This window comes from Megalobrama amblycephala, linkage group LG17 (assembly GCF_018812025.1).
Source record: "Megalobrama amblycephala isolate DHTTF-2021 linkage group LG17, ASM1881202v1, whole genome shotgun sequence".
Lineage (NCBI taxonomy): Eukaryota > Metazoa > Chordata > Actinopteri > Cypriniformes > Xenocyprididae > Megalobrama > Megalobrama amblycephala.
Window position 1 is genome coordinate 7,849,139 of NC_063060.1, and position 16,945 is coordinate 7,866,083.

Genomic DNA, 16,945 nt, shown 5'->3' on the forward strand with positions numbered 1-16,945 from the left:
GCTCAATAACATTTGAAGGGAATAATTTACAGTCATAAAACCAACTGTAAAGTGTTCATCTACATGTCAGCTATGATGCACACCTTTTATATTTGTCATATTTATTAAAATTAATTGTCAAGTCATGTGTAAAAATGGCTTTTTTCATTACTGTATATACGCTCATACATAAATTTACAGCTCAATAACATTAAAGTGATTTGACAGTTTATTTTAATAAATATTAAAAAATTAAAAGGTGTGCATCATAGCTGACATGTAGATGAACACTTTACAGTTGGTTTTATGACTGTAAATCATTCCCTTCAAATGTTATTGAGCTTTAAATTATGGCATATTTATGTATGAGCGTACAGTAGTGAAAAATAGCCATTTTTACACATGATTTGACAGTTTATTTTAATAAATATCAAAAATATAAAAAGGTGTGCATCAGAGCTGACATGTAGATGAACACTTTACAGTTGGTTTTATGACTGTAAATTATTCCCTTCAAATGTTATTGAAGTTAGAATCATGTATACCAATTTCGGACGTAACTTTAGAGACGGTCCCTAAATTTGCGAATATCAAACGTCTAACGTCAAACCAACTTTATGCCAGTCACTTACTGATGCTTGAAGAATGCGAGCCGAGGTAAGATAAGCAGCTGAACATGACGAGACAATAAAGCAATATTTGCCGACTGTTTATTATAATAATAATAAAAAATAATAGTCATAATAATAATAACAATAATAAACTGTTAAACTACGGACATTTATTTACAGGGATGCAAACTACTTCTTAACCTTTTTTTATTTTATATAAAACAAAAATAACTTTATTCAACAATTTCTCTTCCCTGTCAGACTGGTATGCCGTTGACGTCATGAACACGTCCGTGTTTACGTCCGAATGCCGGCTCCGTTTTGGCCGAGGCTTTAACGTGATCAGCATGACACATGCGTGTGATGCTGATGCAGAAGCGGCCAATAATGAGCCGCCATTCTGACATAGAACACAGAAGCGCTGCACTGTGTTCATGACGTCAACGGCATACCAGTCTGACAGGGAAGAGAAATTGTTGAATAAAGTTGTTATTTTTGTTTTGTTTTTGGACACAAAGTATTCTCGTCACTTCATAAAATTAAGGTTGAACCACTGTAGTCACGTGGACTATTTTAATGTCTTTACTACCTTTCTGGACCTCAAAAGGTGCAATGATGTTGCTGCCGATGTGTGGTTCAGTAACCCTTGGATTTTATCAAAAATATCTAAATTTTTGGTTCAGACAATGAATGAAGGTCATATGAGTTTGGAACAACATGAGGGTGAGTAATTAATGACAGAAATTTAATTTTTTGGTGAACTAACCCTTAAAACCATTGAAACTTAGTAGCAAAATTCTTTCTAACATTGTCATCATTTACTCACCCTTATGTCATTCCAAACCCATAAGATTTTGTTCATCTTAAGAACACAATTTATGGTATTTTTAATAAAACCTGAAACATTTCTGTCCCTCCATTAGGTAACTTCAACTTAAAGGTTTAAAAATGTCATAAAGGCAACTTAAAATAAATCCAAATGAATCAAGTGGTTTAATACAAGTCTTTTTAAGAGATAAGATGACTTTAAGCGACTTTAAGCGCCTCAGGTTTTTTTTTATATTTTTATTTCTGTTTTGAAGATTAACATAAGTCTTATGGGTTTGGAATGTTGGGAGTGTAAATAAGTAAATGACAATGTTAATTTTTTTAATTAACTAATCCTTTAATGTATACTCAACAACCACTTCACACATTCCTTCATGTGTCTGTCTCATTACAAGACTATATTGTTTAACATTATTGATGGTTATGTAATAAAAAATGTCATGTATGTGTTCTGTTGTTAGGACTTCGATGATGATCACTCATTCCTCCACCTTGACTTTGGGATCCTCCTTGTTGAGCATGAAGGTGCTGTGCTCCTATCTTCCCTTCATTTCAATCCAGCTTCAATAAAGATCATCATTGAGGGAGAAGTTGTGATGGAAGGCATTAAAGACTTGCCAAAAGCCATGTGCATTCTTTTTGGACTTGCATACGCACTGCATCTCAACTACCCCAAATCAATGAAGAACACATTCCAGTTCATCCAACAAGTTCTTCTCATGTTGGGCCACAGTGAACTAAAACCCAAGTTACAAACATTGAAAAATCAACTTACAATTTGATTTTCACAAAGGAATTGTGAGAATCTACCATCAGAAGCCATGGCTGTTTTTTTTGCACAATTTGAATCTTTGAACAGATTCTTGACCGGATTATCCAGTCACTGCAGTAAGTGCTCTAAAGTTTACCAGTGTTTTGTGCTAAAAGTGTACTGGATGTTTAAAATGGCATATTGTTCCTCTGATACAAGTTAAGCTGTCAATTCAAAAGTTGTTAACGGTGAGTGTGTGGTGCCTGAGTGTGCAGTATGTGAGTCAGCGTGGTCTTTTTCCTTCATTTTTAGTGTTAGTTTTAGAGGCTTGGCTCCAGTTTTAATGCTTATCCAGTTTAATGCCTATCTGCATATTTTTGAATACCGTGTGTTCGTCTTCCTTTTAAAACATTTACAATAACTACCATCAGGGCTAAGCTAGCATCAGAAACCATGCCTGTTTTTTGTTCTCAAGATGCACAATGTGAATCTTTGAACAGATTCTTGTTCGGATTGTCCAGTCCAGTATGTGCTCTAACATTTACCAGTGTTCTGCACTAAAAGTGTACTGTATGTTAAAACTGCATATTGTTGATCTATTGATACAAGTTAACAGTTGTCAACTCAAAAGTTGTCAACAGTGTGCAGGAATGTGTGCATGTGTTGTCTTTTCACTTTATTTTCATCCAGTTTAATGCTTGTCTGCATATTGTTGAATAATGTATGTTCCTCTGAACAATTTACAATTATTAACAAGCAAAAAGATTGGCAAGTTTGAGAAGTTGAGTACATTGCAGTGTTACCAGTTTTTTGTCAACAATAATAAAAAATAAAAAAACATTGAAATGTTGTTTAATTTCTTTCAATTAATACATAAAATTTCAATCTTAGTATAATTTAAATGATAAGATATTACTTAAATATAACATTTATTTCTACTTAAAATCATTTAACTTAATAGTTATTTTATAAAACGTATGCTCAAAAACATTAATAATGTGAACTAATGAATTTTAGTAAAGACTACTAATGTTAACTTGATTTGTCTACTGCATCGCTTAAGATTCTATGTTCATACAACTTAACCTGTTTAGTTTCTTCCTGTGTAAAAACTAAAATGGTTTAGTGCAATGGGTTTCCACGCATTTTTTCCAAATTTCTAGTAATGTCAACTAATCCGGGTTAAGAGTGTGTGTTTGTTTAGTTATGCGTTTGTCATGTCACACAGGTATATATGTACCAATAGCCAACAATACATTGTATGGGTCAAAACAATTTTTTCTTTAATGCCAAAAATCATTAGGATATTAAGTAAATATGTTCCATGAAGATATTTTGTAAATTTTCTACCGTAAATATATATAAAAAAATCTTTTTGTGAGTGGATATACATTAAGGACTTCATTTGGTCAACTTTAAGGCAATTTTCTCTATATATAAATATATATTTTTTATTTTGCACCTTCAGAATCCAGATTTTCAATTATTTGTATCTCGGCCAAATGTCCTATCCTAACAAACCATTACATCAATGGAAAGCTTTATATATATATATATATATATATATCACCTTTCAGATGATGTATAAATCTCAGTTTCAAAAAATTGACCCTTATGACTGGTTTTGTATTCCAGGGTCACACATAACAAATTGCCCACTGGCAACTATAGTTGCCGCTTGGACTTTTGACTAAGTATAAAAAAAAAAAAAAAACTATAGATCTCTTGTAAGATTTGTTTTGTTTGGATGATTCTAGAGACTCTCATGATATAAAATTATATAAAATTAAAATTTCTTATTAACATGAAAATTAATTTTCTTTGGGAGGGTTGACATGAAGTTGACATGAAGGAAGTGAATACCTTTTTTTTGTTCTTGAAGTCTTTTATTTGGTTGTTTGCTTGCATATCATTAACCATTAAATGTTTTTCTAGTATATGTGGAATTTATGTAATATTTCTTTGTGTTAAATTGTTAAAATGAGGGAACAGTTTGTTCATAATTTGACATTTCTGGTTACAAAATTACACAAGTGTTCTTAGAGATTTTTTTGTTTTTGTTTGTTTGTTTTAATCTTTGACCTTTCTGCCCTCAGCATGGAACTACAGACATGTTAGGAGACGAGGGTTTCTTTGACTTACTGAGTCGTTTCCAGAGCAACAGGATGGATGACTAGCGGTGTGTCATACAGGATGGGAGGAACCATCTCTCTGTCAATTTTAGCTCCTCCTCACCACCCACCACCCCTCCCACAACCATTAGGAAATGTTAAAAGTATGAGCAGGAAAAGTCAGCTGCAACTCCATGTCAGGAGCCGTTTCTCAGACTGTTGGCGAGTGCTCGGGGCAGGAGGTTGGACGAGCAGAGAGCAGGAACAGGAAACCTGCGCACCATATCCGAACACAGCAGCACTAGCAGCAGACAGATGATCCTCAGCCAGGTCATGGCCAGCACAGACGCCACCGAACCAGACGACCAGTTCTTTGACATGCTCGTCAAGTGTCAGGTGAGACAGTGTGTTTGTATTAACTAGAGATGGGTGTCTCATAGAAAAATAAATGAATAAGGGAAAAATTGCAGCTGTAGAAAAGGGAGTTCATTGGTTTAGTTAAGCCTTTCATCTCATTCTTTTTCCATCTCTCTCAGGGGTCCCGTCTGGACGATCAGCGGTGTACCCCTCCTCTGCCCTCCACCCGTGGCCCCACCGTCCCGGACAAAGTCTTCTTCAGCCTCATCATGCGTTTACAGGCCAAGAGGATGGACGAGCAGAGAGTCACGCTGCCCTCCTGCCGCTGATCAAACATGCACTCCCACTTCTGAACTTCATATGCAGAAATGAGCTCATTTTAAAGGGATAGTTCACCCAAAAATAAAAATTTGATGTTTATCTGCTTACCCCCAGGGTATCCAAGACGTAGGTGACTTTGTTTCTTTAGTAGAACACAAATGATGATTTTTAACTTCAACCATTGCAGTCTGTCAGTCATATAATGCATGCCAATGGTAACATAATCTAAGTGTAAAAAAAACATGCACAGATCTGTCAGTCTTATATATATTGCACGTCAGTGGGAACTTCAACTGTAAGAGTAAAAAAACATGCACAGACAAATCCAAATTAAACCCTGTGGCTCGTGACGACACATTGATGTCCTAAGACATGAAATTGGTTTGAAAACCGAAGAGTATTTATATCATTTTTTTACCTCTAATACACCACTATGTCTAACTGCCTTGAGCACGCGCACAGCATCCGGTGTGTGAGGTGTGTACGCACTCTGGCATAGTTTACGCAAGTGCCGGAATTGATCTCTCGCACATATACATCACTCATTATTTACACAGTGCACAAACATTGTAGGTACGACGGCTAATCAAAATGGTTATAGAGCTGTGACGGTCGGCATGACAACCGTACCACCGCGGCTGTGGAGTGTCACCGGCAGTAGTGTGACGTGTGTGTGTGTGTGTGTGTGTGTGTATATATATATATATATATATATATATATATAAAACCAACAACCTCCCCACCCCACCCCAAACCCCCAAGGAAACGTCCATCCACCTGATGGTACTGGAGAGTGACGTCACCAGAACAGACCCATCGCATTCTGGTCCTGCTGCACTCAAATCGACCCGCCTGAGTGCTGATCCTGAACTTTGACCCTCCTTCATCTGTACAGACTGACGGCTCCACCTGAACCCACTGATCACTATCAACAATGTGAACACAAGACTGACAGTGAAGATCCAGTCCAGACAGTTCAGAGTCAGAGATGTTCAGCCTAGAGAACAGAGAAGATAATGATAAATGAAATGACCAATGAAAGTTAAACATATACAAAGCTTTTTCAGAAAATAAAATGATCTCACTCTGTAAGGTCTACCAAATCATTTAAAGTGAGTCCCCACATTCTCATAGTTGTCACTTCAGTCCAGTTCTGTACAGAGGGCGGTGGGTATACTGCAAACCATGTTTTTGTTAGATTTGTACCAACATGGTGACTGTATTTCAAAATTGGCAATTGGTGACCCTAAAATAGGGACCCTAGAGACTGTGCATTGCAACTAATAAACAAACTGAAAAAAGTTCTGAACATATATAAACAACTTTAACTCTTCCATATATCTTCTTTGAATAATTATTGTCTCCCGGCAGAGATTTTTGTTCACGGATTGGTGAATCTGATCCAGAGGGGGAAACAAGAGACTGGAAACTCTACATGAAGAAAAAATACATTCACAAAGACAATCTGCTTAGAATACAAAATCAATAAGGGACAAATATGGACTCCAGGCAGGCCATTCAAGCACATCCACTCTACGGTGTAGTATCTAAGAAACCACTCTATTGTAGCACATGCAGAATGTGGCTTGACATTCTCTTGCTTTCATTTCATCTTGATGGCAGTATACGTCTCTGTACGATCCCAAAATATGTCTCCACATTAATGGTACCCTCACAGATACTCTGTTTTTACTGATGCACCCCCATACCATGACCAACATTTGCGCCTGTCGCTGATGAAAGTCTGGATGGTCCCCTTCGTCTTTGGGACTGAGAACTGTTTTTCCATTTTTCCCAAAAAACAAGCTGAATGATCATGGAATCATGGATTCATCGGACCACAGGACACATTTCCACTCTCTTTTGGACCTTCTGAAATGAGCTCAGGCCCAAAGAACTCAGGAGCATCTCTGCTTAGAATTGATGTAGCTTTGTTTTTGCCTAACAGAGATTCAAGATGCATTTCTTAATGCAGCAGCAAACTGTATAAAGTGATAACCATTTTCTAAAGTACTCCCGAGCCCATGTGGCTATATTTAACAGTGGCATGATGGTTTCTCATGCATTGTCATCTAAGAGCTCGAAAGTCACACAAATTCAAAGGAGGTCTCCTGCCTTGCCCTACTAAACTGGGATTTCTCTTGATTCCCTGAAACTTTTCACAAAGTTATGTATGCTAGATGGTGAAAGACCTAAATACTTTGCATCAAGATATGATTTTTGAATTGTTTGACAATTCTATCATGACATTTTTTCCTGCCGTTACCAGCAACCTTCGGGTTACAAGTCCAACTCTCTAGCCACAACTGCCCCAATTTTACACCCAATCACAATACCCTCACCTATTACCAATTCATCTGCTTATTGTGAACTTTTTCAAAACGGTTAATCTTGGGAATTCTATAATCTTTTTACTTTTATTTTGCCTCTGTTCCAACTTTTTTGGATTGTGTTGCAGCCATCAAAATTAAGATTTTTTTTATATTTACAAAATAAAATTAAGTTTGTAAATCTTTTTGTTGTACTGTTGTCATTAAAAAAAAAAATCAAGAGAATTAGGTCTCAGAAGGTTTGCTTTTTATGCATGTTGCTTTGCGTCAATAAAAGGATGCAAGTATAGTTTTTGTTTAATTTTTGGTGGTTGTTGTGCACATCTTAAAGGTGGAAAACATTTGTCTTGTTGTTTCACAGTGGATTTAAATGCACATAGTGGTAGCAGTTTTAGTTGCGAGTAGCCAGATTCTGTGCTATATAGCCTAACAGCATAGCAGCATACTACTCATATTAGGCTGAAATAGTAAGAGCACTAAGATAGCATGCTATTCTGAATTCAGCCATAGATTACACTTGCTTTACTTTCTGGAAATATTGTAGAAGATATTAGTTTTAATATGAAACAAGTTATCAAAAAAATAATGAGAAACAACATGGTTGTTCAGGTGCTAACACAACCATATCCACCTTCAGTTCATACCTCAATACTCTCTGCTGCAGCTGATACACTCTTGTTGTTTTTGTGCTCGTCCATCATATCCCCCTGGACCGGGATCATCTCCTGCAGTCGTCCAGTGACATTCATACCGTGTCTCTCATCTTGAAAGAAACAGTCATTTCTTTCTTTGAGTTTGAGTTCTTTGAGGTGATTTTGTAAGGGTTCAGACACACCAGACATGACTTGTCTGTGTCCTCAAAACAGACGCCACACTCCACAACTCCAGATGCAGCGTAACACTGAACAGGACGAGCAGTTTTTTGTTTTGTCTTCTTGAGGTCCTTCAACACTTTAGCCAGTATGTTTTATATATATCAGGTCTTGGGGTGAAGGACTTTCTTCGCTTTATACACAAAAACAGGTTTCGGTTTTTCCCTCTGCTGAGAAATTTAAATAGTTTCCCTGGTTCTGTATGTAAGAGACATGTGCACAAAAAAAGTGTCCAAGCCCTGAACGTTTGGACAGTTAGATTTAGCCGCTAACCCCTTCTGGAAGATGATGTACACCCTTTAGAACTTCCGCAATATAAGCCAGCTCAAAAACGTCCGGTGAGATGTCATTTGCTGGTGTGTTGAGCATCAGTACTGTAATACTTAGTTTATAATCAGAATATAGTCACTTAAATAGTCAGGCATAGCATTAATTTTTTGGGATATTCTATGTAGTGAAACTACATAGTGCATTACATGGTTTGAACAATACTGTTCCGCCCACGAGGGGGCGTTGTTGGGGAGTAGATGCAAGGCTAGTGAAGAGTCCACAGGTGTTTGTGTGCTATTTACTGACACTATAAACTAGAGAACACGACATGATGTCAGAGTAGGATACTCTAATATATGGAAGTAATTTAATGCCAAATGTTTTTGAAATAAAAAGCTTTTTGCACTAATTGAAAAAAAAATGCATTACATTAGCTGCACAGCAAATTCGGTGGTGTTAAAATCTCAGTGTAAGGTCTTATGGTGTTATAGTGTTCAAATAAAAGTGTACATTTACTGTAATAAACACCAGCTTGTGTGAATGGTGCCCCCAAGTGGTGCGATGTTTTGGTGTTGCGCTTCCAGACGCATGCCCAGTGTTAATTGTACATACGGGAACTTGAAGTAATTGAGACAACGCAGTCCGCATTTGACAATCTACCCTGTTTGGAAAAAATGGCGGCTCTTTCGGTGGAATCGTGCGATTGAAAGCAAAACACAAAGGTAAGATTTAGAATCTTCACTTTTAACATTTTGTTTTAATACAACTAACGTTACATATATTTAATTGATATGCAGAGTTAATTTTAACAAGTTCTGTTTCCGTGAAACGGAACGTAAACTAGCTTTAGTGAGTCACATTAATAGCCTGGCAGGCTGTATATTGTAATTAACGTTATATTTTTAGTGAAATCTGAAATTTCAAAACATCAGAACTGCGTTATTTATTGTATACATATGGCTTTATTTTTTGATCGGATTAATTGCATTTTATAGGAATTTTGGGCGCGAAGATCTACACTGGTTCGGTGCTTATTTTACATACGGGACATTTCAGTCGTCGTGTTGGTCATTTGAAACCGCGCTTGAAGCACAAGCACACAGTTCTGGTCTTTCCTCTATTCAGTACAAGATAAAACCACAGGTAAGACTTACAATTCTGATTATGTTTGTTTTAATCTAGTAAATGATGGACAATCTATTTTAGAAAGGAGTTTCATCAGTATAGTGCAGTGGTTCCCAAAGTCGGGGTCGCGACCCCCCGGTGGGTCGCGAGATAGTGAGGAAGGGGTCGCGAGATGATTTCCAGAAATCAAAAAAAAAAAAAATAATAATAATAATAAAATAAAAAATAATTAAACGATTAGAAATAGTATATTCTATCAATAATTGTCACAAAATACTAAAAATAGTAGTTAAATTAAAAACAAAAACCATGCAAATAAAAAAGCCATCAACCTTTCGATTTTCCTTTCGCTTGGCCGTGACTCCTGAGGTGATTATGACAGATTAATGACATAGTAGCAACAGCATCAGCTGCAGCAGGTCAGTTTACTGCAACATGTTAAACATTAAGACATGTGCACGTAATTCTTTAGGCTTTAAGCTTTGGATATTATTTTTGTCAAAATGAAACGTTGGTTAATATCGATCAAAAAAGAAAACGCAGGGAGGCAGCGGAGGAGAGCGGAGAAGCACGCGCTTCACATATGCCGCATTTGCAGTGCGCAACTGATCCATGGCTGTGTATCACAAACACAACATTTACTTATTTTTATTTCAAATCCAAAAGTTGTTACTGAATATGGCTTGTCAGCACAGCGATTCTCTTTGTATAGGCCTACACTATATTTCATAGATGTCACGTTTAAACGCACTATATTTAAACGTTTTATTCATTTCATTACTTTATATTTATCTGAAGTAATACTTTAGATTTATATATTGCTCACGCAAGTGGCAAAACATTTAAACGTAAGCTTTATGTTAAAATCAAAAACGTTAAAAAAAAAAAAAAAAAAAACTTAAAATAGACAAAAACAGGCGACTCTCGTCTTTTCTTTCCTTTTAAATCTTTTTACAATAAATCCCTCAGGTCATAAAGAACTGTTTTTCCACCTTCAGAGGCGAGTGCTATTGTTTATGTCTTCTTGTTCACCTAAATGCCTGGTAAGGTGTTATTTTCCTTGCTTTACCCGAGGCAGCCGTGTTTAAACTGTGTAACAGACTTCGAACTATATGAATCTATGATGAAATTACTAGTTTTTTCGCGTCAATACATGTTTATTTTAATGCGAACAGTGCGCTGTCGTTTTAATTCAGCGCTGTGCAGCACAGCAAAAATAGACTCGGCGCGTAAATGATCGCTGCACTGCTGCAGACGCACCGCTCCTGGAACGCACTGCCGGACCGCATCCGCGTGCAGTGTGAAATCCGTTAATATGGGCACAGAAAAAAATGCGCACTGCAGAGTATGTGTGAAACATGCGTTAGTGCGTGTTCGCCTTTGTGCACAACTCGTTAACCACCTCCGAGGATAGTGGGGGTCGCGAGTCACTGGCATCGTTATTTTGGGGGTCGTGGGCTGAAAAGTTTGGGAACCCCTGGTATAGTGTATTGTTGTCACCGCCATTTTAAAAACGTGAAATATTTCTAACGTGTTGCAAATTCTCCTCCCGAAAAATAATGTAGAACATTCGTTTATTGAATATATGTGGTGGGTGTGTAAAAGTATACTTGTTAAAAAGTTATTATAGAGGATACCCATTTCTGAAGCAGCGTAATTGAATGTTAAAGCTGTTTAAAACATTCTGCATTTTTCTACATTTTTAATTGTTAGTGAAAACAGATTATTTCATATGGTCGTAGGCTGTTTTTTAATCGAATAATTTCAATTTGTGTAGAAACTTTGGCGCAAAGATCTACGCTGGTTCGGTGCTTATTTTACATACGGGACATTTCCGTCATCATGTTGTTGGCCATTTGAAACACCGCGCTTGACACACAGTTATGGTCTTTTCTCAAATCAGTGCAAGATCAAGACACAGGTAAGACTTACAATCCTAATTATGTTTGTTTTGTTAAATAAAATTATGGTTTATACTGTTTCAAATTGAATATGTGAACTGTTGATTTTTACGAAGTTAAAATTTAAAAGACAATCAAATTTACGTTTTAAGTTTCCCCTAACTGTACTGAAATTGCACTGAAATGTGACTTAAAAACCATGTATTTTGTGTACCGTTACACCCCTAAGCATTAAGCACCACAGTAAGCATCATTTCTGCTTAAATTAATTTCTGATAAAAAGACAGTGCTCCACACATTTTTAATTTATATGCCTAGTTTAATATAGGAATGCTTTTTTAAATGTATCTTTTTGTTTTGAAGCAAAACATCAACAGTATGCTGTTTAAAGTGCAGTGCCAACATCACAGAAAGTACATAAAGCTTACTGGATCATCTTATGATTCTGTAATCAAGGATGGTAAGTGCTCCTGAATGGTGATATCTGGCTAATAATTGTAATATGGTTTGTATGCATTTCATTGTTAATAACAAATCTTTTAAGTCTTTCCCCACTTTGATGCTCAAGGATATTTTCTTTTAGGAATATATAATATGAAAGAACAATTGTAATGTAAAAGCAGAAACACTGCTTTTAAACAAAAAAAAAAAAACTTTTATTCTATATTCATTTCTTTTTGTCACCTCTTACACGTGGGTAGGTTAGGTTACTAAAAAGTAACTGCCCCAGATCAGATTCAGGAATTTTGTCAATTGCTGTACATTCTGTCAATTTCAAAATCACAGAAAAATCTGAATTTGATGGAAATGGTTAAGTTTTTTTTTTTTTTTTGTAGGGCAGCACGATATATCGCATGCGATTGTCACGCGCATTTCATCAGTAAAGCCGGTTCCCTGATTACTGCTAAATCGCCATCACCTGCTTTCAAATGGAGCGGCATTTAATAGACAGAGCCGTAGTTCACTGACAAGCTACGCAATATCACGTTCATTATCGAAGGCGATTCATCTGCGATATGAACGCGATATTGCGTGGCTTGTCAGTGATCTACGGCTCTGTCTATTAAATGCCGCTCCATTTGAAAGCAGGTGATGGCGATTTAGCAGTAATCAGGGAACCGGCTTTACTGACGAAATGCGCATGACAATCTCATGCGATATATCGTGCAGGCCTAATTTTTTGCATGATGGATGTTCTTTAATTTCCATTTTGTCTTTCCTGTCAAGCAGAAGTTTGACATCTCCACAGATCATAAGGTTTATTTAGCTGACGAGACTGGAACAGAAGTAGATGAAGATGTTTTTGCTGACATAATTGAGCAAAAGGCTGACACTCTGTAACGATTCGGGACTCATGGTAAGATCCAAATGCAGCATTTTATTAAAGTAAGCGTGGTCATACAGGCAGGGTCAATCAGGAGCAAACAGGTACAGCAGAGGGTTAGGCAGAATCGTAGTCAGGGCACAGGCAGTAGATCGAGGCAGGCGGATATCATTCACAGAACAGTATAACAGCAAGGGTCAGGACAGGCAGCAACGGGTCAATACACAGGAACAGGCAAGATCAAACACAGGCAGACAGGATACAAGGTACGCTCGGAATTGTCACTAGGAATCAAGACTTCGCGGTGAGGTGGTGTGTGTGTGTGAGTCCTTTATAGTCCTGGTAATGAGTATCAGCTGGGTGTGGTGATTAGTGTGGAGTGTGCATGGCATGGCTTGGACGGCCACGGCAGGTCAGGCGGCTCGGACAGCCACGGCAGGTCAGGTGGCTTGGCCAGCCACGGCAGGTCAGGCGTCTTGGGCAGCCACGGCAGGTCAGAGTCCATACATGGCCCTAGTGGCCTACAGTCCATGAATGGCCATAGTAGTTCAGGGGCCCTTAAAGGCCATGGTTGAGCAGGGTCCCCACCCACAAGCTCCCCACCCTCAGGTACACTGCCCCCCCCCAAAAAGTTCTTGGGGATTTCAGCGGGGCTCTTCGCAGGTTCGTGGGCAAGGAGTTCGGGTGGCGCCGGCAGGGCCAGGCGTGTGGGTGAAGCCGGCAGGGCAAGACGCCTGAGTGGTGCTGGCAGCGCAGGGAGCTTGGGTGGCGCTGGCAGGGCCAGGCGTGTGGGTGAAGCCGGCAGGGCGAGGAGCTCAGGTGGCGCCGGCAAGGCGAGGAGCCCAGGTGGCGCCGGCAGGGCGAGAAGCACAGGTGGCGCCGGCAGGGCAAGAAGCACAGGTGGCACCGGCAGAGCGAGGAGCTCAGTAGGCGCCAGCAGGGCAAGACGCTTAGGCGGTGCTGGTAGAGCATGACGCTTGGGCGGAGCAGGAGAGACCTCTGGAGTGGTCTCCAGGCCCACAGCGGCCTCTTGAAGGGCGTCTGCGTCTTGAGGAGAGGAGGACGTCTTCTTCTTCCTCCTCCTCCTCCTCCTCTGAGAGTGACTCTCAAGTTCACCAGCTGGAGCGGTCTCTGGAGCGGACTCAGTGGCTGGAACGCCCCCTACAACCTTCAGCACCGCAGGGGCGGCCATCTTGCCCGTGGGCACTGGCAAAGCAGCCATTTTGTCCATCGCGTCCAGAGCGCTTGAGTCCATAGCAACCGGTGAACTTGAGAGCGTTGAAACTGACGGACTTGAGAGCGTTGAAACTGACGGACTTCAGAACGTTGAAACTGACGGACTTGAGAGCGTTGAAACTGACGGACTTGAGAGCGTTGAAACTGACGGACTTGAGAGCGTTGAAACTGACGGACTTGAGAGCGTTGAAACTGACGGACTTGAGAGCGTTGAAACTGATGAACTTGAGAGCGTTGAAACTGATGAACTTGAAAGCGAAGCGGCCGCCGGGCTTGAGAGCGTAGCGGCCGGCGGGCTTGAGAGCGTAGCGGCCGACTGGTTTGAGAGCGAAGCGGCCGGCGAGGACTTGGGGATGCCAGCTGCTCGGACCGTAGTCAGTGGGGGATCAGCCATACTGGAACGCAACCCTCTCCGCTCCCGGACTGATCTAGAGACGTGACGTGACTCTGGGTGATCAGCAGCGACGTGACTTTGCTCTGAGCGATCAGCGGTGACGTGACGTTGCTCTGGGTGATCAGCGAAGGCGTGACGTTGCTCTGGGCGATCAGCGAAGGCGTGACGTTGCTCTGGGCGATCAGCGAAGGCGTGACGTTGCTCTGGGCGATCAGCGAAGGCGTGACGTTGCTCTGGGCGATCAGCGAAGGCGTGACGTTGCTCTGGGCGATCAGCGAAGGCGTGACGTTGCTCTGGGCGATCAGCGGAGACGTAGCGTTGCTCTGGGTGATCAGCGAAGACGTGACGTTGCTCTGGGCGATCAGCGAAGGCGTGACGTTGCTCTGGGCGATCAGTGGGGACATGAACTGTTGCTGTTGTGATGGTAGCCGCCATTTTGTGCGTGTTACCTGGCGCGGCGAAGTCTTCTGTAACGAAGGAACAGGCAAGATCAAACACAGGCAGACAGGATACAAGGTACGCTCGGAATTGTCACTAGGAATCAAGACTTCGCGGTGAGGTGGTGTGTGTGTGAGTCCTTTATAGTCCTGGTAATGAGTATCAGCTGGGTGTGGTGATTAGTGTGGAGTGTGCATGGCTGTATGTGGCAACAGGTGATTGGTGGAGTGAGTGCATGTGACTGACAGGGAGGATTATGGGAAATGGAGTCCGGAGTGAACAGGAACAGACTGTGATCGTGACACACTCTTTGGATGGTAGTTGATGCTGTGGCTGTAGCAGGTATGAAAAGATGTAATTATGTATATGTATATATATATGTGTGTATATTCTTTTGTTCTAATTTTCTACTTGACTTTAAGACTCTCCTGCATACACAAGCTATGCATCTTCAAATGAGACCGATACACCGTCACTTCATTCAGTTGCATCATCATCAGACACACAGCCATCAGACAGCGATGGTCCTTTCTTCCCACCTAAAATAGCTCGTTCTGATGACCATTTGCAAGAAGCTAAGGAGGTATGTGCTTTTGCTATATACGTGTCACTTGCCAATGAACTTGTGGGGTTGCAAGCTCGTCGCAATCCTACTAAAATGTCAATGTTGTTTTCTTAGATTGGCATGCCATATAATTATCACTTCTTTTCTTTTTCACTGTATACAACTTTAGGTGCTTCAAGACTTTGAGTTACTATTTGGAGTGGAGAATGCATCTAAACTTCTGGAGAAGTGGGACTCTACTCTGAAGCAAAAAGTCATTCAAGAATCCAAAAACCTCACCCATTCACTACTTTTGAGTTGTCTAATTCAGTCTGCAGAACACTGCAACACCAGTCAAGGAGGTACAGGCAGTTCATTATGAACTGCAAGGATAATCATTTTATCTGTATATAAAATAGCTTATGTATATTGGTATATGATTATATAGATTTGTTATGGTTTGCGTTTTCTTTTTTGAATTTAGACTTGGACAGTGATATGTTTTCCCTGTTATTGCTGGTCTATCTCCTGCCACCACCTTCTTGCGGAAATAAGAAGTTTGTCGAGATCAGTGTGCATGAAGCTTTGGATCATGTAGTAAGATTTTACAAGGTATGCTTACTCTTAATGTTATGTAGAACTGCATGTCATGCCAAGAATGTTTGTTAATGTGTAGTTTTTTTTTCTGTTTTCAGTCTTGTTACAGTTTTGAAGAAGTCCTTGGATCAACACAGCACAACCCTACATCTTGGCAGTTGGCACTTTGAAGAGTAGCATCCATGACTACTACATTTCTGTGGATGAGCGGCTCATTCCCTGCATGGCTAAGTCCTCTCTCTGTTTTGTTGAACATCTTCACTCATTTTAAGTCCAAGAGGGGCTTTGCAGGACAGTTTCCCCTTTGAATGTTGAAACCTTGTTTCTTTAAGCCTTTTGACCTTCAAACATCGTACACATTTCAGCAAAATGACCTTTTATATTGTTCCGTTACATGTTTTACTATAAAGCACTTTTTAGAGCTTTTCCCAGAGTGCTTCAGTGCTCAGGTCTTCGAATTTGTCTGTTCTTTGTAGTTTGTACTTTTATCATTTTAATACAACACACGTTTAAGTGTATATGTTGTCATTCAGTAATATGAAATTGCACAAATGACTGAAATTTATAGTTATACAAATTTAAATAGTTTTTTTTTTTTTTTTATGTATTTAATTGTTCTTTTAAAACTGCAAATTGACATTTTGACCTTAAAATATTGTACGAATTTCAGCAAAGTGACCTTTATATTGTTCCGTTACATGTTTTAAAGGGATAGTTCACCCAAAAAAGAAAATTTGATGTTTATCTTCTTGCCCCCAGCGCATCCAAGATGTAGGTGACTTTGTTTCTTCAGTAGAACACAGATGATGATTTTTAACTCCAACCACTGCCGTCTGTCAGTCAAATTATGCGATTGAATGGGAACACCAACAATAAGAGTCAAATAAACATGCACAGACAAATCCAAATTAAACCCTGCGGCTCGTGATGTCACATTGATGTCCTAAGACACGAAA

The 16,945-nt window shown here is 39.6% G+C and overlaps 2 protein-coding genes and 1 long non-coding RNA gene across 3 annotated transcripts in view; 2 read left to right on the forward strand and 1 right to left on the reverse strand.

The window, feature by feature from the left end:
• LOC125251176 overlaps positions 1-16,945 on the reverse strand; it is an 89,028-nt gene that overhangs the window by 50,633 nt on the left and 21,450 nt on the right.
• Positions 625-5,083, forward strand: LOC125250097 (G-protein-signaling modulator 2-like). Its single transcript, XM_048162480.1, has 4 exons — positions 625-636; positions 1,880-2,128; positions 4,446-4,676; positions 4,817-5,083. The coding sequence occupies exons 1-4, from the start codon at positions 625-627 to the stop codon at positions 4,964-4,966; spliced, it is 642 nt and encodes a 213-aa protein (XP_048018437.1). The 3' UTR covers positions 4,967-5,083.
• LOC125251211 lies at positions 9,026-12,002 on the forward strand. Its single transcript, XR_007180941.1, has 4 exons — positions 9,026-9,152; positions 9,426-9,573; positions 11,333-11,476; positions 11,820-12,002. It is a non-coding gene; the product is annotated as an uncharacterized LOC125251211 (long non-coding RNA).

Excerpts from the sequence above, each read along its gene's own strand:
- LOC125250097 (XM_048162480.1), top strand. Across the intron at positions 2,129-4,445 it reads CATTCCAGTTCATCCAACAA|TATGAGCAGGAAAAGTCAGC; the intron begins GTTCTTCTCATG and ends AAATGTTAAAAG. Across the intron at positions 4,677-4,816 it reads ACATGCTCGTCAAGTGTCAG|GGGTCCCGTCTGGACGATCA; the intron begins GTGAGACAGTGT and ends CATCTCTCTCAG.